At 42.3% G+C, this 27,175-nt stretch overlaps 1 protein-coding gene across 1 annotated transcript; it reads left to right on the forward strand.

Moving 5' to 3' along the window:
• The first annotated feature begins 12,183 nt into the window (after window positions 1-12,183).
• PDIA6 (protein disulfide isomerase family A member 6) lies at window positions 12,184-26,653 on the forward strand. Its single transcript, XM_061351720.1, has 13 exons — window positions 12,184-12,307; window positions 14,855-14,996; window positions 16,201-16,258; window positions 16,996-17,122; window positions 17,612-17,718; window positions 19,069-19,202; window positions 19,593-19,707; window positions 20,632-20,772; window positions 21,913-21,997; window positions 22,084-22,156; window positions 23,206-23,364; window positions 25,348-25,444; window positions 26,179-26,653. The coding sequence occupies exons 1-13, from the start codon at window positions 12,274-12,276 to the stop codon at window positions 26,245-26,247; spliced, it is 1,341 nt and encodes a 446-aa protein (XP_061207704.1). The 5' UTR covers window positions 12,184-12,273; the 3' UTR covers window positions 26,248-26,653.
• Window positions 26,654-27,175: the final 522 nt, after the last annotated feature.

Consider the following 27,175-nt stretch of genomic DNA (forward strand, 5'->3'; position numbering starts at 1 on the left):
CTCATTTTAACAAATGGCTTTAAAATATGATTACGTGTTTTGAGTAAAAAAGTTACTGGGTTTTGTGAAAGGAAAAGAGTTTCATGGAAATTTTGCTTTGAGTCTTGTCTCCTGGCTCTAGAAGTCATGTAGGAACTATGTCTACCATGAAAAACCAAGCTATGCTGAAACCTATAGGATTATATGTGTACTAATAAACTAAGCTTAAGGTATAGGCCTGGACCCTTGATTTTCTAAAGTGGCTACATCATCAGAATAATCCATGGTACAATTTTGTCCCAGGCCAACTAGCACTTACCTACACAATCCTCAGGTACATTTCCAGAGTTAACGCAAGCCAGGCACCAACCCAAATGCACACAATATTTTTCAGAAACTAAAAAGCTCCATAGCATGCTAATGGCCAGACCAGGCTAATTGGCCTCAAGGCCAAAAAAGGATCCAGGTTTTGCTTAGTTTACCAGTATAACTACAGTATACCAACAGCCCAAAGCAATGAAGCCAAAAGAGTCATATATCATGATCAGTTTGGAAGTAAAGAGGAAAAATTGCCTGATATGTTTATGGCTAAATATAACATAAAACTAACCATAAGTTATTCCTCTTTGTGAAATCTAGACTCTGGATTTTGTGTTCAGTATTGGTGTTAGCTGTTTCCATATGCAGCAGTGCAAGAAAGCACCAGAGGGTTTTGAGGGGTTTAACAAAAATACTCTGTGCAGGTTACTGAGAAAGCAAAGAGCCAGGGTCTAATGGAGTTGCACAGGCTCAGAGATTCAAACACAGGTTCTAAAAATAGTGAAACTTGCCCGAGTTATACCTTGCCCCCTAATAAAACATACTTGGATATTGAACTTTCACTAGTCACACTGCTGTGTTTGGCCAGCTAGCGTGGTCATACTGTTCACTTCCCATGAGACACCTGCAAAGGATAAATAGGAGAAGGGGTAATGGTTTTAAACCGACACAGGGTAGATTTAGATTAGGAAGAAATTCTTCCCTGTGAGGTTGGTGAGGCACTGGCACAGGTTGCCCGGAGAAGCTGTGGCTGCCCCATCCGTGGCAGTGTCCAAGGCCAGGCTGGACAGGGCTTTGAGCAACCTGGTCTAGTGGAAGGTGTCCCTGCCCAAAGAAGGATGATCCTTAAGGTTCCTTCTAACCCAAACCTAGACCATTCTATGATTTCATGAACTTTAAGCAGTGTTGCAAGGAGATATTCTTGCATTCCCCCTCATTGTCATTCTCCTAAAATAACCTCCTAATTATTTAAACTAGCCTTCTAAATCATTTCTCTGTCATAGATTGAGCTGTCATGAGAACTTGTGGGGTTTTATTTGAAATATTGCCCTGTTCTCCGAAATTAGGTCTGTTTCTCTAAGTTGGGTCACAAGGAAAATGTCTTACCTGGTATGTCCATTTCCCTTATACCTGGTGACTCTGTACTAACATTTGCCTAATTTAAATAGTGTCCCTGTATGACACTGATGATGTTAAGATTTATAACAGAAATATTAGGATGGGTTTAAGGCAGGAAACAAAGGAAATGTCTGAATGTGGATGCATCAGAACACATGGAAGAAGTAGAGGTGTAATAATAGCATACGTTGATGGCACCTAGATTAACATGGCAGCTAGACCATAACACATCACCAAGATCATAGCATATCTACCAACAGCTTCTGCATGCTTCACATTCAGGTTGAGTTAAAAAAATGAGAGCCTAAGAACAAAGGACAACCTACATCAAGACTAAAACAAAGACTCGAGACATTACAAGATGATGGTGACAAGATAAGGAACATGTAGCTCCATTTAAATAAAAGATGTTTAAACTTTAACATTTAAGGGGTGGTCAATAACGGTAGTTGTAGAGCTTCCACTCTTGGAAATAACCAAACCCCAACTTGACAAGTTCTTAAGCAACCTGATTCAATTAAACCTGCTTTGAGGGTATTGGACTATAGAAGCTTCAGAGGTCCCTTCTAACCTCAACCACTCTGGAATTTTAACAGAGCTGAATCCTTAAAATCCCCTCATAAAGAGACGAAGGACCATAGGTAGATTCTAATGAGTGAGATGCAATGGGATGTTAAGGCAAAAGATCAAAGTCACTATCAGCTTCTATGGGTGCAAAAAACCTTATCCAAAACTATCAAATGGTCATCAGCCTAAAGAGAACTGAGGAGATATGACAGGTACTCAGTAATCAGAGTCCTCTCTAGAATTCTTCACCAGAAGAAATATAGCCCAGATCACCTTGTTCACCTGATCCACTAGATCACCTTCTAGATGCCCAAATGCTGGACAGCCTACTTGGACACATATGTCTTGGTGCTTGAGATCAGGAAGGTATGATGATGGGAGAAACTAGTTTTTTTGTAAATAAAATAACCTTTCCCTCCATATAACATCTGGGTTTGAGCTTTAGAATATTGTTTCTACAACAGTGCAGCATTATTTCCTACAATGATGTTATGTAACCTGAGGCAATGTGAGCTTTTGCTTATGTAGAAGTATTGTAATATTCAGTGCAAAAAATGTAATGTGTCATGTCCTTAAGTCAGCCTAGACTGGCAGAATGAACCTTACTTACCCTAAAGTTTATGGCTACATCAACTTATGAGCTAAAAATACGACACTGTATGTCTAATTTTGCACATGTGAGTTTCAATTTTAATGTTAGCAAACAACGTAAGTTGTCATGTTAGCTCCAACTAATCTTACTCACGTTATTCTTGATCAAAATCTTAAGCACTGTAAGACTCACTCCTCACTTCTCAACATACAACACCTGTATGAACAAACTGTTCTGACAGTACCGAGTACAGTGATAAAATAACCTGTGTATCAAAGGTAAGCAGCACCACCTGCCAGATCTTTCAGAGCATTGCAAGGAACAGCAGGTTCAGACTGAACTTGGGCAATCCTGCAGTAGCAGTAGTTGAGAAAAGATCATATTCCCCACACAATCCCCGCTTCCCTGTAATGTCCTATAGTAAAGATACCTATTCATGTGCCATTGATCCAGCTTATGATTCAAACTAATCAAGAATTTTTGAAATGCATCAAATTACAACATATTTTTCAGAACATTTTGATCTGCTGCCATAAAAAAGTATTCAAAGTAATATGTTAGTTACATTTAAAGATTTCAAGTTCCTTTTCTAAGGTCCAAGATGGGTACCTGGTAAAAGAGAGACCATGCCTCCACCTGACCACAGGCATTCATAATCAATATTCTCTTGGCCCAAATAATTCTCTAACTTCTATCTCAGAGAACACCTTAAATAGAGCACAGGGAGGGGTCTTGAGTCCATCAATTTGAATAGACAGCTGCCACAGGTCTAATCTCCTAGAAAATACCTTTTCCTCAGCCTGCTTCTCTGTACAGTAGTGATAATCAGTTTTCTCATGGATGACATGTTTTAATTAGTAACAATAACAGACTGAGAAAAAAAGATCATTTAGTCTGCAGACTTGTAAACTCTGGCAGGGAAAACATGTGGCACTGCAAAACCTAGAATCTAGCAGGATCCAAACATGATGATGAAAATGCATGCCTTTTCAGATGCTTAATACAGATTTCTCATACTTCTAAATGCCATCGGCTGAGTACCAGCTGGTGTCTGGAGATAAGGTGCTTTGACTTCTTGCTTGTCACTCATCTGTCACTCAAATGAAAAACTGCAAAAAGAAAACTGAACCAATATTTGAAAAATAAAGGGCATCGCTCCAGAGAAAGACTGGATTCCACCTGTTAAGAGGAGGAGGAGCACCGAGTTAAGACCCCAGCTAGTTCTGGCCCTATAGTATACATCAAGTTATTTGAATACTAAATAAAACACAGTAGTAAAAAATACGCATATGCATCTAGGATGACCAGCTTCTAGCCATCACAGGACTAGGCTGGTGAACTGCAAGACAAGCTGTCATGGTAGTTCTGAGTTCTCTTGCAACCTCAGTTATGCTCAGCCTCTCTTTCAATGAGTCTTATGCAAATTGCGATGTTATTAACACCCAATTGTCTATATATAAATGGTTTTGTACTGGAAGGAAACAAGTGAAACTGGCTGCTGTTTCATTTTAGCATCTTCCCTGAGAAATTCTGTATCTGTCACATCTTGTCTTTGTCACAGTATGAAACATACATGGAGTTTCCACACAGACAAGTGTGTGCACTGTGTAGCCCTCCCTATCCATACACTCACAAAGATATGCATGGGGCCAGCAAGACTCAAAGCAAAATGGAACACAGAGAAGAATGACACAAAATCCTTTACAAGATAAAAGCCTTTTTTTCTGTTTTCCAATGTATAATATTTACATTTCTCATCTAAGTATTACCTTGATGAGTAACCTGTACTGTTTGGGTTTGGGTTTGGTTTTTGGGGGGGCGGGCGGGGGGGTTGCAAGTTTGCTAAGTTTTACCAATTCTCTGTAACTCAACAAATGTGCACACCCGCACAAATCTGTTACAAAGTCTTCTTGTCATAGATCCACCAGCTAACATGTATTAGAAGTGCTGATTTCATCCCCATATCTAAGTGGGTTTTGGCCAAGGGCTCATTCTAGTGCTGGATGCTCATAGACAGAGACCGTCCAGAGCTGCAACTGGGGTGGAGATGGGAAGGAGCTGCCAGAGAAACCTCAGAGCTCCAGAAAGATATCCCCATGGGGACTGTTTATCTAGAGGAAAGGCTTGGGTACCTTGTCTAAGGTCCAGCCAAGGCTTATGGTTCAGTTCAGAGCCAAGAGATAATAAACTCAAAGCTACAGCTATTAAGAGCTGGGAAGTGTCTTTCTAAGTAAACCGAGGGCTGACGCCAGATGTCACTTTAGAAGACTGCCATCAGCCCTGCTCCTGCAGCTCTGGCCTTTCTCTTCCTCTCAATCTAACACTGAAGTAAAACACTGGCTTTACTAGAGTTCTTATCTGAGGAATAATTAGTCCCTGGATTGAGCAGGGCCTGTGCTCAATGTGTCTATGGCTCATCTTACTGCTAGGGTCAGGACTAGGTCTGATACCAAGACCACAGCTGGAGCAGGGCTGGAAGAAGGCAGAAAGGGCTGTAGAAAGTATCTTTCCTTGGACATGATGTAACTAGGAGAAGGTTTGGGCTGCCCTGTCAGAGGAACACTCTAGGATTAGGTTTAGGATCAGGTTGAGGGAAAAAGTCAGCACAAAACTACACCTATAGGGGAACTGAAAAGAATATTCCAAAGCAAATCAAGAGCTAATGCCCTAAATCTTCTCTAAGTTATATTTAACCCCTAAGCTCTTAGCTTTGGAATAGTATGGTTTCCCACCCTCTCCCTCCTTCCTGAACTTTCTAAACCTCACTAAAATCTTCTGGTTTGATAGGAATTAAAGAGGTTGCATATCACAGCACCAGTAAGGTCACAAGGCAGTAATATGTCACAACAGAGGTAACATGAAGCAGTGTTAAATAGGTGACAATTTGTTGGAACATGGAAGAAAGTGCCATCTGTAGGGTGGGGGTTTTAATAATGCTTAAGTGCATAACAGCTTTTGTGCATTTGTGCCCCCTCTTGGTAGCCCTGACTGAGGATTTTAGTGACTGTCCCCAAGCTCACAGACGTTGACAAGTGGCAACTCAAACTGAGCACAAAGAAGAATTTATAGGAAAATATTACACACTTCTTATAAATTAACAACCACTGCTGCTTTCTACTGTGTAACAACTAGTCTCAGTAATGAATAACCTATCCTGATTTTTCTGTGACAGTGTTGTCATAAGTCTCTGTTGGGTCATATGTACACAAACCAACTCACACGCATCTTCAAACGGTCTGCTAAGATCACCATCAGCTAAAAGCATCAGAGCTGCCGCTGAAAGGAACATAATTCTGCTCCAGTCTACAAAGGGCACCTAGCCTTACATAGACTGAGAAATGGCACAGTGGCATCTAGTGGATATTCACTGCATTAGCTGATAGCTGGCAAGAAGTCCTAATTCATTAGGGCCATACCCTGCACCAGTGCTGAGACAGAGGAGTATAAAGTCAGCTGAAGTGCAGGTGAAATTGGGATTTCTACCCTTCTACCTGTCTCTACCATAGTGAAAACCTTTGGCATCAGGAGCCACCCCCACGTATAGCAACCCTCAGTTACTCTTCCAACATACAGCTTTCATGAACTGGTCCTTAATTTCTTCCCACCTCTTCTTCTGCTTCAACGCACTCCAGCTAAAAAACTTCCTTGATCACCTGGCTATTTGTACTATACAGAGATGTTATCTGTTTTCACCTACCTATGCAGCATTTACTTGTTACTTAGGAAACTGGTCATTCCAGCTCATCTTTCTAAACCTCTGTCACCTTGATGCCTTCTCTAAAACAATTTCAGTCTATTGGTTAGGGGTGGGGGTTAGCAAAACAGTTCTTTTTTGTTCTTGTTGTAGTCATGGCACAAATAAATGCAGCTAAGGAGGGAATTTCTGTTGCCCACTAGCAACTTGGGCTAAGAAATTGCAGAGCAAATAAGCCTGGTGGTAGCTGCCCTACACGAGCTTTTTCCAACCGCTTCCCCAAAATAATCAACTTCTTAGTGAAAAATAGGTAGTGATTTGACAACATCAAACAGTGATATGAAAGCAGACCAAAAAGTTATCCAGCACTGTACCTTGGAAGAAGCTAATAACAGCAAAAAACAGATATATTTTCCCAGCACAGCCTAAGCCACCACCGTTTGGTGGTTAGGGGACTTTCCACGACAAGAGTTCATGGCTAACTAGCCATGGGCGGCTTTTCTTTCCAGAATTTGTCCAGTTACTTTTCTAACCCCTTTAAATTTTTACCATTCAAAAATCCTGCAGCAAGTAGTTCAACAGTTTAACTACCCAGAGGAAAAAGTAGGAACCCATAGGAACCCATCTGTAACCTATCCACTGTATCCATGCCACTCATAAATTTACTCCTTCATTTTTACTGTAAGTTAAAATAAAACTTTACAAGGTTACACAGAACACCTTCTTACCACCACATTAATCTGTAACGTATCAATGCATTGCTAGTGAGGCAGTAAATTACAATTTTTAATTATTCTTCATCTGAGTCATGTTTTCTTCTCCTGGAGTCATGTGGGAGCAGAAACCAGCTCAGCTTTTCTGATCCATATAGTGCCTTTATCTTTGCTTTATGTTTGCTGTTTACCAGAACTAATTGAACAAAAAACCTTCCTCTGCTGAAGCCAGGGGAAAGTTGCCATGGCTTGTAGTGGGGCCAGGTATTTCTAGGTTTTGATGGCTCAGAGTGCAAGAGGTTTAAGCCAGTCTGCCAGGCAGGCTGGTCAGCAGTTCCCCAGGCTCAATCTCACGGATCTTTCCCATAGGCCTTTGATTTATTTCTTTGTATTTAGCAGCTTCTGGTTCTCACCAATTGGTTCTCACCAATTGGATCTCACCAATGCATCTTCTTCCGGATCCTGGTTCTAGCAGAATACATTTCTGGTTTATTGTGACCTTGTCTGTGCTGTTGCCAGCCTGATGGCCAATATTCAGACTATGTATTTAAAATGATGACTCACATTGTTTAGTCTTGATGATAATATTTTTAGTCCGAATTTCCCTTCACTTTCATAATTTTTTATAGTGTCCTGTATGCTATATGTTCCTGCCAGTGCAGTAGATAAGCCATGTGGAAAAGCCCACGCCTTCAGGACAAGGCAAAGCAGGGCAGTCAATCACAATAAACATGCAGCCTTGCTGGCCAGCCAGAAATAGAGCCTGGCATTGTGCAGAAATACTCTGCTGGAGTGCTCTGCCAGCTGAACTGATCACATTGAAAAGATAGGAGCAGAACAGTGCCACAGCACCCTGCTCTGTCAGCCAGCACCCCCAGGGATACAAGGACTGCTGGAGCTGGTTTGGCAGGCAGGCTCCCTCTTCTAGCCAGACTGGGCTTACACACCCCCACATAAATAAGCTAGTAGAGATCTACTTCTATAAAACATCTGAAATACTCCCCTCCACTGCCACGTTTGGTATTTTTCCCTTTTTACAGTTTCCCTTGGTGTACATATACAGTGGCATTTTTCAACTCTCTCAATATCTGCTTTCTTTTAGTCCTGTTCCACCTTTTACTCTTCTTAATTAACCTTTAAAATCAACATTTCCAAAAGCTCCAATATAACATAAGCAAAGCCTGGCTGGCCTTATGAGATGTGCTTATCAGGGTTTTAAGGTGAACTCCCCTGCCCAGGGGCAAAAGGGAACCAATACAGCCCAAAGAAGCTAAAGGAAACAGGTTTCTATATTCAGTGACTTACTAAGCAAGACGCAAAGAGGGGGAGCTGAGGCAGCCTCATAAGATGCAAATGAGATGCTAAGAACACAGATTTCTGCAGAAATACATGTTTGTAACAAGATTTAGATATCTGCAGCCCTTCAGGGACAACTAGATATCACTTGATTTTCTTTTAACTTATTTACATTCCCTCTAAAACAATCTGACAGGAATGTTAACTCAGGTCTGTGGTGCTGGCTCTTAGCTTTTCAGTGGGCTGATGTTTTGACTTTATTGAGCAGAGGATGCTGTGCATACACATGCAGTGCTTGTCTAGCAGAGTTATGGTGATTAGATGTGTAGAACTATGCAGAGCTATAAAGGAAAAACCCTTGCGTGGTAAAAGCTTACCTCACCAGAAAGCCTTGTACAGAAATACTCTTTGTCATAAAAAAACCCCCCCCCCAAAAAAAAAAAAAAATCCCAAAAAACCAGCTTTAACTACTCTAGTAATGCTGTGTGGACTGCACACGGCAGATGCAGGGACAGGCCTTCTGAGAGCTAGTTAGGACCACTGGAGGTGGTCCTCAGAGACAAAGTTTGATTGCTCAGGGTCATATTCAGCAATCTTCCTTGGTTGCAACATTTCCCTTGGTTTTTTCTCAGGATAGCCATAGTGGGAATTCAAGCTGCAGGACTGAGGCTCACTGCAAACAAGCTGTGCTCATAGAAATTCACAGTGAGCTCTAAGACCTTTCTATACAACAGGTCAACCTATATGTGATACATTTAAATCAGACCATTTTTCTTAAAGAAAGACAGCTATGTTTACTTTATTACAATAGATTTTTCTCCTTGCCACACTGGTCAAATAAAATAAGGCAGCCATTAAACTGAAAAATGACAAGAAGCTTATTCAGCTTCCATAACATTTAGTATGTATTATACTTGTCTTACTGATAATCCCAAGGTGACTTGCAAAGTGACAGGCAGTCTGGCCTTCTGTACAACCCTATACAATTTAGTCATCCCAGAGATTCATGAAGGCTGAACTTCTAAGTTTAGCACAAAAGAGAAGCAAACTGCAGTAATGTTAATCACCTGGATTCTGTGGTCTGAGGTATGATCTCCTCCCCATGGAGGCATCATGTTGTTTCCTGAAGAACTTACTGGTTTAGTTTAAATGGTTTTGTGTATTTTGTTCTTTTAATTCAGGATGTTCTAGTGCATCTGTCACAAAGACGCTGAATATTTTATTAGCTGCTGAAAATGCTGTTTCTGTGCTGTCAAGCCTGGTTAGATACTTCATGTTAGAAGGTTTAAGACTTGCTGCATTTACAAGTAGGCTGGTCAAGCTGAAGAAAACAGAGAAATGGACTCAGGGGCACCTCCAAGCCAGTTGTTCCTTGTTCCCCCACTTTTTACTAGTTCTAAGGCTTCTGAAGGAAAAGATGTCTACAGTAAAAGCTTCTGTCTGCTACCTTCTGGTAATTACAGGCCACTAAGATTAAATACCTGTTAACACAAATGAAAAATGCTCCTTCAGGTGAAGCTTGCTTTACTGTAAACTGCGTTCCAAGAACACTCAATCATTTCTGAGTTTTGAAGTCAGAAAATACTTGTAAAGCCAGAATCTATGTGTGTTATGCACCTCCTACTCATCTGACAGGGCAGGAACCAGGCAAGATCCCTGGAATGTGGAATACAAGAATATTCCTCACATTTACATTTATAGCATTAATTCTCTTGCAGTCTGTTCTGTACAAGTGTTCTTCAAACACTGTATTTCCTTTCTCTGGTAACCAATTGTGGGGTTTGTATCAGCCAGCTTCCCTGCTGGCACCCATGAGGTCTCACGGACTCATGTACGGAACAATCCCTGCTGTACCAGTGTGCTGACCTTGGAAATCTTAAAGTCCCTTCTAATCCTGTCCCTGCAATTACCTGTACATTTTTAAATATAGACTCAATAACTTGTGTCATTAACCTCTCCAGATAAAGTATCTTCCCATTATTCCTCTTTTTATGTAGCCATGAGTCATGAGAGGGGTTTTTTACCAGTAACATCATGGAAGTTCATCCTGCAATGGAGAAATAGCACCCAGATCTTCTTTCAGAGACTCCATTCAAGTAGTGTCTTCACTGAGATAAAGTGAGTAAGTTCACAGAGTAAAGCTCTGTGTGAACTTATTAAAACTCTTAACAGATTTTGTCTGAAGGCATTTATCAAATACCCTGTATTGTTCTGGTTTCATCATTATTTATCACTCTACTAATACTTATCTTGGTGCAGGTTTTATCAGCACAACCTTATGTGGTTTTCCAGAACACACATAAAAATGTTGAATTGCTTCTGATGTACAATCATTTCCTGTAGAAACTTGCTGGGAATTTACTGAGTCAGTAAAGATCTGCATTAAAAGCTTCTTACTTGGCAATATACATACTTTAACACATCCTTCTTGGTGCTATAGAAATATTAAGCACAGCCATTCACCTTACTGTTGCATGACACTGAAGAAAAATAAAACCCCCTACCTCTATGCTGTTCCTTCTATTAGCCACACACCCCCACTTACTAATTTTCTCTGCCAATTTACATGACATAAAACTATCCTTCTATTATTTCTGGTGTTGAGGATTTTACCTGGAGTTAATGTCATGATAACTGCTCAACAGAGTCCCAAAGTGTCATGTTTGCTTTTTTTCGTCATATTGGTGGAACTCAAAAGCAATTTAAGAGAAATACTTATTCCCGTGGGAAGGCTGATCAGCAAAGCAGCTCCCCTTTGCTTTGGGAGTTATCTAGGAACAGACTTGAACCTGCTTACTCAGCAATCTGCCTTTTATGGACGGAAATGAGAAGATGTTGGTTCTTTTGTAGCCATTCTGATTAAAACTTGCATTCATGTATCTCTGTTCCTCCATTTCTGAAACAACTTGAGAGTGAAAATGGCTGCCTGTCCTCACTACAGCGCTAGCAATTTCATACTCTTAAAAAGCAGGACTTAATCGTACTGAAAAGTGCTACTTCTGAAGCAATGGGTGTGGATCCAACTGCTGGAAAACTATTTCAGTGGTACATTAACTTCAGCTACTACCTACACCAAAAAAATTCACAGCTCACTTAACCAGTGAATCCTAGCTCTTCAAAGCTTTTGGACAGATCTATGCCCACCAACAACACAGCCCAAGCTCTAGTACCCTCCTGCAACATGCCATCGTTGAAAAGGATAGAAATAACCAGCTTTATGACCAGCTGTTTCTAAAGCTTTTTAACTGAGATGCTGATTTTTCATACTAAATAGCCATATATATATATTGTGCTGCTGAACCCAAGCTTCCCAAGTCTCTGTCGAGTGCAAGCAGGTTATCCAGCTTTAACAGCGCTTGTATCAGCATTCACTAGCCCTCCCCTCCCCCGGTGATTATTTCCTTGGCCTACAGCAGATGCAACCAGGCTGATACCCGCTTTCACATGCACGCTTGTGACTTGCAAACAGTTTATTTTTCAAATCCCGATGCCTGCCTTGGTTTTCACAGCAGCACTATTTAGGCTGTGAAGTCCTGGAGGCTGATGTTTGAGCTTAGAGGCAGTAGAGAAAAAGCAGCTCGGGCACCAAACCGGACCTTCTCCCTGAAGACCTGCGTGGGATCCAGCCAGCATCCCCAGCGCCGGGAGACGGGCAGCGCCTCAGGACCCTGAGAAGGTGCTAGAAGGAGGCTGATCGCGCTCTTCCCAGGGCTGCTCTCAGCATGCACACCTCTGCCGCCCTCCTGCCCATGGCACCTCCCGGCCATTCCCGCACCCCAGGCCCGGCCCTACCACCCATCTCCGCCCCTCCAAGCTTGCTCCGACCACCCGCGCCCCGCACCGGCTAACGCGGACCCCTCTCATTGGCTATCTCAGTGCGCGAGCGCCGGGGCCGCCAATGGGCGGCAGCCACGGCGGGAAGACGCGCGGCGCGTGGGCGGTGGGACGGGGCGGGCAGGTTCTGGTAGCGGTGGCCCAAGGAGCGGGAGGCAGCCATGGGGGCGCGTGCGGCGGGCTGCTTGTGGTGGGGTAGGAGCCGCGCGCGGCGGGGCCGCTGAGGGGACGGGACGGGACGGGACGGGACGGGACGGGGCGGGGCGGGGGGAGGCCGGAGGGGCGGCGGGTCGCGGCTTCCCTGTCCCGCCTGCTCGGGGCCCGGCGGGGGTGCGGGCCCGTCGCGGCCGGAGGGGGCTGGGCGGCCATTGGTCACGGATGCGGAACCGCCGTGAGTCCGTTTCCCGCTCGTGGAGGAGCGGGGGCTCTGGGCCGTGCGGGTCGCTCTTCGCGGTGGCCGGCAGCGGAGCGGATGACGGCCATTGCCGATTCCGGCCTCTGCACTCCCCGGGGGTGTAGGTTATCAGTGGGCTGCTGAAGCGCCGGGAGATAGTTGAAAGGTTTCGGCAGCAAAAACAGACAAACAAAAGGTGCTTATCTCTCGCCCTAATAGAACTAGACAAGCTTTAGTTTCCATTGAGCGGTGATGTTTACTTGCTTGGCTGCCCTGACGTGGGAGCTAGTGCTGTAAGAGCAGCAAGAAAGCAATGAGTGAAGACAAAAGGAGGAGCCCGTGCGGAATTGTGCTGCTTCTTCCCCTCCCCCTGCTGCTGGGTCTTCTGTGCCAAATAAATCGGTAAACCTGTGAAGCAGTCCCATTCGAGCTCCTCTGCTGAGGAAGGAGTGGATATTTTAAGGGGGAAGTTAACAGAATCATCATCCACGTCCCATAGCAAAAGCTTTTTTCTCTCTCTTCTCCTCCTCCCCTCCCCCCATCTGCATTTTCCTGGCGTAGATGCTTGTAGGAAAATTACCCTTTTATTTCCTAAAGATTAATTAAACCTTTAATATTGCACGGTAGAAAGGAAGATTATGCCACCAGTTCATGAATGGCAAAATAAAAAGTGGTGATATGTGACTTGGTGAATTTCACTTTGTGCTTTCTTTTGTGAGTTCTTTTTAGCAGGTATTTTTAGGTAAGCTAGGACTTCTCTATTTGAAGTGGCAGAAATGTCTGAGGGAAGTCTGTTCAGCTTCTGAATGGATTTTGCTAGAGGTCTCCTTAGGTGATGCTGAAATACGCTGATTTAAATATAATGTTCTCATTCCACCTAAAGAAGGGTTTCTTGTTTGAGAGTGACTGTAACATTCAAGTAGCTTTTTCCATCCTTCTTTTCTTACTCTGCCCCAGTGGCAGCTGCTACTGTAGGTCACCGTAACATGCTGTGACAGCCACAGATTGCCTTGGAAGTCAGTTGATCAGTTCTGATGAAGTGCTGTTTGTACGTAGGCATGCTGAATGAAGACAGCCAGTCTAATGTATAAATGTGGTAATGTAAACCAACTAGGATCACACCAGAAGAAAAAGGTTGGGTTCTAGGGCTAAAAGAAGCATTTAGAAGAGGGAGTAGTGCAGTGGATAGGGTGGTGGGCTGCAGCATGTCAATTCAGTCCAGATCTGTAGTTGGATAACCTGGAAGATGTCAGCTTCTCTCACCTGCAGGATAGAAACTGGCTTTTCTTGAGCAGGACTGATAAAGCATAGGTGATGCTGTGCAATCTGTGTACCATGTGCTGTGAAGTGTCTGCATCATTGAATTGCATCTTCCTCTCACATTCAGTCTTGAGAGAGAATGTGCAGCTTCCTATGCAATTTAGTAACCACTCACAGCAAAGCTAACTACTTTATTATGTAGATCTAATTTAGATGTCTGAACTCTTACTCCCCCCAGTCTTTGGTGGGTTAAGGAAAGTTTTCTGCTGTGTGGATTTTGTTACAGAGATGGTTGTCGTATTTCAATCTCTCTGACTTGGTAGAAGGAAGGATTATGAGGTTTTATATGCCAAGTCTGAAGATAGAAGATCCAGAAGTATGAAGTCTTTCTTCAGAGAAAGCAATTTCCTTGTACCTTTCAATTTTTTAGGGTTCTAAAAGTGCTTGAGTTATTAACCAGAGATTTCGCTGTTGTTCTCCAGTCTGTTGCTAGAGAGATAACTCAGTGGTAGACTAAGATCCTTCCTGATGAGCAAGAATGAAGGATCTCCTTGCACTAGCATCAAGTCAGTCTTCAAATCAGTGTGACTATACTAAAACTAGTTGGGACAGTCCTGAGTTATGTGGTCCTATGAAAGATATGTTTGCCTGCTGTGCAAGAGGTGTGGGCTTAAGAGGTTCTATGAGAAAGAACTGAAAGAAATTGAAGCTAATTGTGGGGATCCCTGTGGAAGTTCTGCTGGTCTCGTAGGGTTAGAGTAGCAGCTTTGACAAACTGTTCTTCAGAGAGTTATACTGGGAGTGGCATAACCCTGGCTAGCTTTAGGTGCAGTTAATGTGTTGCGTGATCCTGTGGAATCCTGATTTAAGTGAGGAGGAGAGGCATATATCTTGCCTTAAATTCCTCTTTTTTTTTTTTTTTTCCCTGGCCCTTGAATCCATTGAGTCTGTTGTGTCCCCTCATTTTTTTTTTATTTTTTTTTCCCTCCCCTGCTGATTTGTAAGGAATGGGGAGATGATTTAGCTGTGGCAACAGGAAAATCATAAATGTTCTGCAGGAATGCTGATTTATTTGCTTTTTGTTCTAGGCACAGTGAGCTGCACGCTATTCCTTGTGGTTAACAGTTTATACTCAGCCAGTGATGATGTGATAGAGCTGACACCAACTAACTTCAACAAGGAGGTCATTCAGAGTGAGAACCTCTGGCTCGTGGAGTTCTATGCCCCATGGTAAGAATTACAGCTACATACTTGCCTGTTCTTATCATGGAGGAGCAGCATAGGAATCTGCTACTGATCAGTGCAGGGTTTCAGTCAGTTGCTGGCAGTACAGTTATCACTTTGATGGCCTCATGCCTAGCAAAATAACTCCAGTTGGAGTTCCTATTTTAAATTCCCTCATGAGGAAAAAAGGCAGGAATTGGTTTCAAGTCGGTAAATAGGGTCTAATAACAAAACCTTCTATGCCATTTTACTACTTCAATTTTTACTGAAGTCAGTGTTAAAAATGACTAATCAAAGTGCAATAGGCAACCAGCAACCTGGCTGGGGTTAAACCACAACAAGGCCCCTCACTTCTGTCTCACACATGCTGATGTGAAAGCACAGAGCTTGAATTCACACTTAGAATTTCCAATTTCCTTTGGAAAATCCTGGGTTTATGCATCTGAATTTAGCACTTCTGTCTCTGTCCTGCTCATGTCCAAAGCATGGAGTCTCTTCCATGTAAATTCTGATGATGTATAGTCTACCTTTGCACAAGTCCTCTGTGCTATTGCCATCCAAAGCTCCACATTCTGGAGAAAGGGGCCTTTCATTGAAGCTGGACTTAGAGGCTTGGGGGAAGCTTGTTGTGACACCTGTAGTGTTGCAGCTTTACAGGCAAAAGAAAGCTTTATTGAACAATAGCAGTCAAGTGTGGAACAGGTATAAATAAAATGGTAGCTCCTCTTTCCCTTACAGACTTGTGATACTGTGACTGTACTCTAGTTGCCAGTCAGCTGTTGCTCTTGTCTGCCAGACACCTCCAGGAAATGTGCCACAAATTCTTGCTGGTGAAGAAGTTACCTCTAGAATATTTTTTTCAGGTCTCATCACCATTTTAGTTTGCAACAAGCAGACTAGTGTGCAAATCTGGATTTTGGTGCTCATGTTTGCCTCTGTGCTAGGAAAGCCAGCTACCTTTTGAGATGTGTGTGCATATGTGCGTTTGCATGCACTTGTATAATACATGTGGAGTACATGTGTTTTCTTCAGAAGTCTGATGATGCGATGTTGTGGCATAGCCTTTTCCCCTCTTCCTGAGAAGATCTTAACTCTCCTAAGTTTGCTGTGAGTGATTGTTTGGTAATTGCAAACCTAACAAGACCATTCTGTATTTTGTGAAATAATTATCAGGTCTGAATGACAATTACTCTGTTTTGTTTCCTAAAAGGTGTGGTCATTGTCAAAGACTAACCCCTGAGTGGAAGAAAGCAGCAACAGCATTAAAGGTAAGTTGTTCAGCCTTTCAAATGTGCTTGTGGCAGGGGATTGAGGAGAGTTTGGCTGTTGGTCTTCTGCCTTGGGGCTTGGTCCCCAAAACTGTATCACTTTAGTCACACTTGTCCAGCCAGGAAAGTGGCCGGTCAGAAGCACTTAAACAGACAGTATTTTTTGTGGGTGTTTTCCTTTTTTTAAAAAAAAAGCCATTGAATTATAGAGGAAGCAGGTAAATTCTGTCCTTGTGAATTCCCTTCACTGTTTTCCAGGGCTGCTTTTAACAGCCAGGGCTGCTTTTAACAGAAGGCATTAGAATCTGGTCATCCCCCCAGATAGCATGTTCCTCGTTTCTTCCTCACTGTTCTGTTGCCTGCCTCTGAAGTACAGGAAAAGCATGTAAAAACAGTGTTCTAAGCTGTTAGTGATGAATATTTCTTTAATTACTGAAAACTTGGTCAGGTAGTGATTTGTTGAACTCTTGCCTATGTTTAATATATTCCCCTTCTTCTAATCACAAGCTAAAAAAATGCCAAACAATTTAAAATCTTGTTTGTCAGGACGAAGAAAGAATGGACATACGGTATTCTGTAGGTTAATGCTTCTGGGGGGGGATTGCACCTCTCTTCTGGTGACTGTTTTTGTACCCTCCTAATAACACACTCTGCACCCCCCCCCAGCATTCACAGAGTATAAAATGTGTTAAATCATTGTAGATGTCTTGTCTTAGTATTTGTTTTTACTTCCACAGGGTGTAGTGAAAGTAGGTGCAGTAGATGCAGACAAACATCAGTCCTTGGGTGGACAGTATGGAGTCAGAGGGTTTCCAACTATCAAGATATTTGGAGCCAACAAAAACAAAGCAGAGGATTATCAGGGTAAATGTGATGCTTATTTGTGTGTTGCATGTCTGAAAACTTTCCGGGATATAGTAATTATGGTAGCTGCCAATGCTGTCTTGTGTGGTGTTTCCTTCCTGTCTAGTGTTTGTAGCAACTGGTACACGGGTGGGTGGGACTAACTTGACCAAACTGTGCATGTCTCATAGTGTGGGCTAACAGTCCCACCTGCAGTTGATGGAGATTGCTAAGCAGTTCTAAAGAATTATTCCTTTCTTCCTGTTTGCTGGGAGCTTGCCACAGTTACCCCACATCAGATAAGGGTGGCAGTTAAAAATTGGAGTGAAGTAACCATATTGTTTGTGTTTGTCAGTGATGTTCCACCAGTAGTACCATATCACTCATAGTCCAGTCCTGCTTTTTGTGAAAAATCCATAGAATGAGAGAGTATTAAGTTTGTTAATGAAGTTGAGGGCCTACCTTAACCTGGCCTTTGATGCTTCAATCGCTCATTTTGCTGCTTTGCAGGTGGCAGGACAAGTGATGCTATTGTTGATGCTGCTTTAAGCGCTCTTCGGTCCCTGGTGAAAGACCGTCTTAGTGGCAGAAGTGGAGGATATAGTTCTGGGAAACAGGTATTTGAGAGAATGTGTATGTCCAACTGGAGACTGTACAGAAGAGCCTGTGTTCATTTCACAGAATAGTTGAAGTTGGAAGGAACCTCTGGAGGCTGTCTAGTCCAGCCCTCCTGCCCAATGCAGGGCCAGCTTGAGCAGATTGCTCAGGGCTGTGTCCCACCAAGTTGTTAGTATCTCCAAAGACTGAGACTCCATGTGGATTGCACTTTTCAGGCAACCTATTCCAGTGTTTAACCACACTCAGAGTAGAAAAGTTTTCTCTTGTATTTAAACTAGATTCTTGTGTTTCAACTTACGCCCTTTTTGTCCTGTGACTGGGTATTGCAGAGAAGAACCTGCCTTTCTTTTATTTACTCCCTTTCACTCAGGTATTTATATACATGGATAGGATCTATGTTAAGTTTTCTTTCTTTCCAGCTGAGCAGTCCCATCTTTCTCAACTTATCATACGTCAGATGCTCAAAGCCCTTAACCAGCTTTGACCCCTGGCTGGACTTACTCCAGTGTGTGTATACTTCTTATACTGGTTATGCTGGGGAGCCCAGAAGTACACCCAGGACTCTTGCGTGTCTCACACAGTGCTGAGCAGAGGAAAAGATCTCCCCAACTCTGCTGGCAACCCCAAGTGTAGCTTGGGGGGCTGTTGCCTTTGCCACAGGGGTCCAGTGCTGGCTCTTATTCAGCTCATCCACCAAGACCCTCGGGTCTCTGTGAAAAGCTACTTTACAGTTAGTCCCCAGTATGAGGTGATTCTTCCCCAGGTGTGTCTCCCTTTGAACTAACCCTGTTAGCCCTTTTCTTCAGCTGGCTGAGGTATCATTTGCCTAGTTCTAGGCTAAGCTGAATGGATGAGGCTTTTCTGAATTTGATTGTGTTCTGAAGTTGGCTTGCTGGATTTCTCCCTAAAGGCAAATTGAAAAGCTTCTGGCTCCTGCTAATGTTTCTAAATCCTGGAGCAAATGCGCTCCAACGTCCTCAGGCTGGGCAGGCAGAAGACTTGGGTGATCTGTGCCCTGTACTGTGTATTGCTCTTACATGTGTTTGTTTTGCCTGGAAACCACAACACAGTGGTGGGGGAGGGGGTTGGAGAGCACTTTGTTCTTGGGCAGCTCAGAGCATGAAGAACCGGGAAAGTGTTCCCTCCTCTTGTTAATCAGTTTGACCTGATTTTAAGAGAAGGATTGCTTACTGTTTCTTGAAAGTGCTGTGGGAGCAGACTGTGTGTATTGTCAGTTCTAAAAATGGAGAAGTTGTGTAACCTATACTGCCTGCTTTGTGTCTCATTCAAATAAAGACCATTTGGTATGACATGACGCACTTATGTGAGGGTCTGTTTGTTTCTTACAGAGCCGAGAGAGCGGAGGTGGTGATAAGAGGGATGTGATTGAGCTGACCGATGACAGCTTCGATAAGAACGTCATAAACAGTGATGATGTGTGGATGGTGGAGTTTTATGCTCCATGGTGTGGGCACTGCAAAAAGTAAATGAGCTTTTTCTTCAACAGTTGAGTTCACATTAATGCTTTGTTTTGTGTGATATCCTTAATTCCCTAAAGGAGAACTTGCATCTCTGGTATGTCAGAAGTGGGGGTTTCTGTAAGATGTTTTAACAAGCATGCGTGGGCTTTGACTGCTCAGGGCACCTTGATGCTGCTCTGGCTGCATCCTGCCTTAGCAGTAAAATGCCCAGTTACCAGTGGAAATAAGATCCAGAAGTTATGTGGGACCTGAGTCTCATTTGGAATAACCCTCCTAGCTGTCACTGTCTGCAGAGGCTTTATTTTTTTTCTGCGTGGTGTATGCTACACGAAACGTGGTGTACTTTGCTAGCTTTCTTAAAGCTTAGAGAACTTTTATCCTTCGTTTTTCAGCCTGGAGCCAGAATGGGCAGCCGCTGCCACTGAGGTGAAGGAACAAACAAAGGGAAAAGTAAAGCTGGCTGCAGTAGATGCAACTGTTAATCAGATGCTGGCAAGCAGATATGGGGTAAGTGTGTTCTGCAGTGGTTACAATTTCTTTCACATCTCTAGTAAGTCAGATTTCCCTGGAATGCATACTGAGCCGTTTCTTAATCTGGTACCATTTAAATGTTTGTGCTAAAAATACTGTTGTGTCACACACTATTTTCCCACAATATTCTTTCCTGAATGTCAGTAAGAATATAAACGAATGGGATGAGATAAATGAATAAATCTGGATGTTGCTGATGAAAATGGCTCTGTATGTCCGTGAAATCTTGTATAGTTTCATCATCTGAAGTGAAAGGTCTCTCAGACTATATGCTGGCTGGGTATCTCCAGAACTTGCACATCTACCTGTACATCTTGGAGCCAGATATTGGAGATCACTGACAATGTTAGCTGCCCCCATCAGCGATGCTGTGAGTCCAAAAGGACCTGATACTTTTTAATTTTTAGTACAGTACAGGATGTTCACAGTATGCTGCTTAGTTTTCCTGTGCACATGACTGGCAGTCAGTGGGAGCACTGAACAAATTTTAGTGGGAATGTAGCAGGGGGAGCTTAAGGTCTACTTGTTGCCATATAGGCACAGTGCTGTCCCCTCCTACCCAAGAAAATGGGGAAACTACTGTCTAATAAAAATGAAGAGTTAAAATAGCCCTCATGGCACTTAAACCTGCAGTGCTTGGTACATCTGAATTGATATGAAACCATTACTGATTCATCAGACCTAAGACTTGAAACAGTGTATCAGTGTATGTTAACCTTGTTTTGAATTATTGCACAACTAGGAAACAATTGTTCAGTTGTAACAGGCTGGGAGACTTGATTCACATAGGTGTTGAATCTCTTCCCTTTTTCTTCACCTGAAATGTGTTGGAGTATCACATAACTTCCACCATAAATTTTCAGATTTATGTGATTCTGATGGTTTCAACTTTTCTTGCAGATTCGTGGATTTCCTACCATTAAAATTTTCCAGAAAGGAGAAGATCCTGTTGATTATGATGGTGGGAGAACCAGATCTGACATCGTTTCTCGTGCTCTGGATCTGTTTTCTGATAATGCACCACCACCTGAGCTCCTGGAGGTACCTCTACATCACTTTCTCAAATTGCTTTTCCATCATATCCTTTGCTGCAGTTTTTACAGGACTATGTTATTGTAAATAGCCTAAACATGTTGCCTGTGCACTCTTTTGCAGCAGACAGTCAAGGATGACAAGTCTGATCATTCAGCTGTTACTTATTTTTCACTGAATTTCTGAACTGAAAGATTATCAGAATTGATAGAGTGAAGACACTAATGGGATGGTATCAGGGTGTCTGAATCCTATTGAGGAATGAGTGAAAAGGTTGGGTTCTGTGCCCCATCTTTTTTTTTTTTACAACAGGAGGGCATGGTTTTGTCATTGGCAAGCCATCCATTAGGAGATGCATAAGAACTGAGCTTGCTTGTTGTCCAGAAAACTCCACTAGTTTCAGCTTGATGTTGGTGGATTTGAAATGGTGATCAGTTGTCCCCAAAGTGGGGTGTATCCAAGACAATCTATTGGGGTGCAGGAAGAAAAAGAAAAGATTTGTACTATTAATATTTTTAACGATGGTGATTGTTTCATCTTTGTTACCCTTTTAAAATGTCAATTTTCTGCATGGCTTATAATGTACATAATGTTAGTACAATAGTACATGCACGTAATTGATGGACATGTATTGGGGCTGTATGCTTAGATTTTTTTTTACTGGCAAAGGTGCACAATCAAAGTTTGGAGGTGTAGATAAATGGGTTGATTCCTTTTTAAGGTAGGTCACGCAAAACTGGTAATTGCCGTTAATGTTGATTAAATGTTCTCATCCTCAGCAGATGCTGCACCCTGCTGGCTCTCCTTATACTAGCAGTATTATGAATGAAACCTGCAGGCATACGTGTAGGTCTGGATGTGCTTTTTCCAAGGACAGTGATTTTTAGCATCTGTGATCTTGCTGTTCTCTCTAAGCCTTATTTGGTAGTGCTTATTTTTGTGTTATGATGTCTTGGCAGAGGACTTTGTGAACTTCTTGTAATTAGTCTTGCATTGGGGGACCGGTGAGGAGTCTTGTAAGCATTCTGGCAAGTTGTTTCAATGCTTATTACCTTGTAGTATGGAGTTGATAGGCTACTGGAGGGAAGTGCAGTCACAGCTTGGGTAACCATGTCGTAATCTGATTGACTTTCTGCTGCTTTCTTCTAGATAATCAGTGAAGATGTTCTGAAGAATACCTGTGATGCTCATCAGCTCTGCATCATTTCTGTCCTGCCTCATATTCTTGACACAGGTAGACATACAAGCAAACAGATTTCTGTGTGAATTTGTCACTTAAAGCATGTAGTTGTGTTTAACTTGTTCAATCCTGTCTAACAGGAGCTTCAGGGAGGAATTCTTACCTGGATGTCATGTTAAAAATGGCTGAAAAATACAAAAAGAAAATGTGGGGGTAAGTCTCATTGTAGACAAGTTGTCTTTGAAAAGATGTGAGCATTTTTTAGATGTAACAGAATCTAATTTGTATGATAGCAGTCTACCTGCAGATAAGAGTTGTTCCTTGTTCAAGATAGTGTATCGTGGTATCTCACAAACTGTGCTGTGGGTGGGGATGAATAAACTCCTGGTTTATTCATACTCCTTGTTGGTTTTCTTTTCATCCTCTCAAATCTACAAATGATATCTAAGCAAGAACGAGATCAGATTAAGAATTTTTTACTTTTGTCCTGAATGCTACAATATTTTTAGGATAGCATTTATCCAGTTTCTTTTAGAGTCTTTTGCTGGTGGGTGAGTCTGCCAGTATGACTGAATCCTCAAAAAATAAAAGTAAATTGCAGTTTATTAACAAGTTTCACGCTCTCAATGAAGCAGGCTATCAGGCTTTGCCTTTTCTCCTCCTCTCAAGCAGAGGTTAGGATCCCTGGGTCTTCTCTAGGTGAGAGTTCTGACACAGACTGCTGTGAAAAGAGGGCAAAATGACTTGAAAGCCTGGGGAAAATGCTGAGACTAGTTGATTCCAGAGGTTCCTCAGGGGACTTGTTCTAAGCATTAGAGGAACTGAAACCTTACCAGCAAGGAACTAATACGGAGTGAAATAATGGTCTTGCAGATCTTGGCCAGAAATCCTCTGCAGTGGGATTTGGGCTGTAAATTTGTCATATTTGGATCTGTGAACCGTTTTAAGCCTTATTATATACTAAAGTATAGCAATTTGTTCAGATCGGTAATGTAGTTCTTTCCCTGGACTGTGTTTTGCTGTTGTTCTGGTCCAGTTTTTAGTGGCTGTGAGCATGGGGCTGGCCTCGAAGTGCTGTCAGGGAGGGGCTTTCTTCTGTTACATGATTCAAGACTGGGATCTTGCTGACTTAGTAACAGCTGACACTGTCAAGGGCAGTTCAGAGCCCAGCTTGAACTCTACAGAGTTGTGGGATATGTATGACTTACATGATTGTAGTGCTCATCCTAATTATTAATTTTCTGTTTTATAATTTCCTGAAGGTGGCTGTGGACAGAAGCGGGTGCTCAGTCAGATCTTGAGAGCTCTTTGGGGATTGGAGGCTTTGGGTACCCAGCAATGGCAGCTATTAATGCTCGGAAGATGAAATTTGCCCTTCTGAAAGGATCATTCAGTGAGCAAGGGATTAATGAGTTTCTCAGGTATGACATCTTTCAGTGACTTAAATCTTTCTCTTTTGTGACTCTTTAAAACAAAATCAGGCTCTCCTGGATCAGGTGAGACTTGCACAGTTAAGAGAATTAAGGCAATACGTATTCACAGGAGTCAGGGAGTTATTTCAGTGGGGATTTCAGCTAATAAAGCAGTCACTGTGTTTTTATGGTGGACAGAATTAAGAAGTTGGCCATTTAGACTTAAATATTTTAGCACAAATATTGAAAACAGTTTGAAAATAGAAGTGAGCTTTGATCTTGAAAAAATCTGGTTCTCTGGTAATCAAAAACATTGGCAGGAATTGGTAATCAATAATGTCTGATTCAAATGGTGGATTCTGATTTAGTAATTGTGAAGTTCCAAGTTTGGGTATCTAAATAGGTGCTGTTGAGGTTCTGTATGTTGCTATTAAGCTTTCTGGTTTGGTCTGGTCCTGTCTTCTCTCTCCCACCTTCCTCATTCCCCTGGCATGTGATAAACTAATTGAGGGACCTGAAGCAATCCATCCAAAAAGTCAGCTCAAGTTCAGTGAAACTGTCTCTTGTGTAGCTTGGCAAGAGCCAGTGCTGCAAAGAACTGAATGGGGAGAGGAAATGGAAATGACAGAAGGTGGCAGCAGCAATTAAATTGAGCAGCTAAGCTTAAACTATTACTTCAGCATGGTCAAAGTGAAGTGGGAATTCTGCTTCAGGGTAAATCACCAGCTGCCATAAGTTATATATGTACATATATAATGTAAGCATTTGAGAGCTTACATTAGCAGTATCCTTGCTCAGAGAATGGCAGAGGACAGTCAGAATTACAAAAGCAAATACAACAGTCTCTCCTCACCTTGCCATAAGAAGCACATTAATTGAACCCTTTTCCTGCTGGTTTAATAGATACATTGCTATATTCTCGTACCTGTGTAAGTGATCAGACTGTTTTCTTAATGCCAAAAAGGGAAAGGGACCATTCTTGGAACATCAAGTAAAAATTAGGATTTAGGCGCAAAGAAAGTAATACCGATCACTTTGTGCTAATGCATGCAAGAAACACCTGCCTTTTTCAGACATGGCAAATGTCTCTTAGTGTGTAAAATCCATCTTAGTGAAGCCTCTCCTGGTGAGAGTGGATGGTGCTTTCAGGACACAACAGCCAACTTAACAGCTTGTATTACATTAGGTGATTGGTTTGGTATTGTCTTACTGCAGAGCAGTTCTTGCTAGAATAATCTCTCACTTGAAACTTCAGCTCAGCTGTGCTGCCTAGAGAAAGCAGTACAATCACATTGGGGGTAGCTGGCTGTTAATTCAGCTTCCTGCGTGCAGCTTTTGTAATCTAATAGGCATTCTCATTCACCAAAAGTGAAGAAGTTGGCACTTAAGAAGTGCATAAAAATTGTAGGTCCCACCTAGGGAGGAATGCATGTTCAGTCTTATTTGCCTCTGAAAGAGTGCAAAGGGATTAGCTGTTTGGGATGTTAACATTTAGGCTTTTTGAGGAAGCCTAATTAGCAAGTGCAAGATGGAGTATCTTGAAGCTGGTTACCTCCTCCCCACTGTAACCTGTGGACACTTAGTCTCTGCTTACAAACGTCACTAAAAAGATGATTATAAAAGAGTTCCAGTAACAGTTGCAGGTGACTTCCAACACTAGAAGGCTCTTGGAGTTGCCTTAAGTGATAAACAACACACTGTTAAAGGGGCTGTGTGTGTCCACGGTTGTGAGACTGCTGAAATGTGAAATAATATAATTCACGTTGTTTGTCTCTTTGAATCCAATTGCAAATTTGCAGTGCTGCTTTAAAGGCTCTATAATTTTCTGCTTCTCAGATGGAAAAGTTTTTGCTTCCAGACAGTTTAGATTTGCTTCCAGAGATCGGATCTTGAAGTTGACTTCCTTTTATCTGAAACAGGCACTGTTCCAGGTGGATGGAACTGAAGAAACTTCTTCAACTTGTTTTGTTGTTTGTTGTTTTTTTTCCTCAGGGAACTATCTGTTGGTCGTGGCTCTACAGCACCAGTAGCTGGTGGAGCTTTCCCTAAAATTCATTCAGTTGAACCTTGGGATGGCAAAGATGGTGAGGTAAGGGGTGCTTAATTTCTAAAAGTGCTAATGATTTGCTAGGCTCAGAAGTGATTAGGTAAAATAACTAAGAACTGGCAATGTGAAAATTGTTCTTCAAAGATTGTGGTAAGTTGTATTGATGGTTTCCCATTATCTAAATCCTGCCACTAGACCAAACACCACATTCATCACCTGACGCTGTGGACAGATACTCCTGTCTAGCTGTTGGGATGTGGTCTGAAAGTTGAATCCCTTGAGCCTGAAATGTGTTACTACTTGTGCTGAATAACGGAGGTGATAGTGTATGCATTCAAAGTAATGAGTGTTTCAGAGCCTTTCATTCTGCAGTATGTTGACCTTATTGTTAGTCTTAATGTCAGACAGTTTGTAAGGGAAAGCCCATGTAATATATAGAACAGGGATTAAGTAGGTTCTTAAGGTTCAACATTGCTGTAAAAACTTAAGTTACTGCAATTCTTTTATCTATTTCAGATGGAATTAAAGTGCAGAATACAGTAGTATTAGTACATCTGTGTTTGCCTTTATCTGGAGTATTTTTATTAGTAGAAAACAACCTCCTAGTCTAAACTCTGATCACTTGTCCTGTGCTTAATACACTGTGAGTTTTTATGAATGACAGAGATGACAGGAGGGAGCTTTACTCTCGGTATGAAGTAAGCATCTTTCAGAATCAGCGATGTCCTGTGTTAAGTGCTTCTAAACCCATGCTCAAAACCTTCCCTTTTCCACAGCTTCCAGTTGAAGATGATATTGATCTCAGTGATGTGGATCTGGATGACTGGGATAAAGATGAGCTGTGAGATCTTCCGGAAACTTCTTTTCTTGGGCAAGCTTGTGCAGCAGTTTGCAACCTGGTTCACAATCAGATGGATATTCCAGTGGCCTTTTTATGGAGAACTAGCACATGCCACACTGTGCTATGTGATGCACTGCAGCAGTGAACTGTACGCATCTCAAGAAAACATTGCAGAAATTCTATGAATTGTCATAACCAGTAAACTTGATTGTATTCTGTGTAACAAATATTTTGAGGACAACATGGATATTTCTTTGGAACATCTTGGGGTTTGTTCTGTTGATAGTGTGCTGTTTGAGTGTTGCTGGAGGCTGTTAGTGTAACCAATTTTAAACGTGATGTTTTTTTTCATGGAGGTGGAACCTGGTCAGCTTCTGTTTCAATTAAAGAATAAAACAAAATATTTTTGACACACAGTGTTAGTCTTGTATAGAGTAACAGAGGTGCACATGATAAAAGCTATCCTATTTTGGATGACTCTTGAAAAATGAGCTATAGACTATAGAGGCTAGGGCAGAGGGGAGTCCTTAAACCACCCCTTGCTGTGAATGATCTTGACAGTTTGGCCGAAGGCCTGCTTAGATGGACAATCCTAGTTTAAATGCTCTTTAGTCTTCCTCTTCTTTCTCAGGGGCTTTCTCTTTGTGCCAGACTTGGTGAGGTCTTTAACACAATGGAAGCAGGGTGGCTGCTGCAGTGGGAGATGCAGGGAGCTGTTGGCCTTTCCTCAGGATTGGAGGTGAAGCTGATCTCCATTTTAGGGCATAAGCTAACATTTTAGGGCAAGGTGCTAACAAAACCACCATAGTGCTCTCTCCAGCAAGTTGGGTAATGGTAGTACTCTTCACTTCCCATCTGACATTGCTCTGATTTGAAATCACTATTTCCTTGGAAGGGGAATCGGGACTGAGCATGGCAATGGTTGCTGCTAC

The sequence above is a fragment of the Neopsephotus bourkii genome, unplaced genomic scaffold, assembly GCF_033783945.1.
Source record: "Neopsephotus bourkii isolate Nb327-2 ecotype Australia unplaced genomic scaffold, CSIRO-AGI_Nbou_v1 NB_595, whole genome shotgun sequence".
Classification (NCBI taxonomy): Eukaryota; Metazoa; Chordata; class Aves; order Psittaciformes; family Psittacidae; genus Neopsephotus; species Neopsephotus bourkii.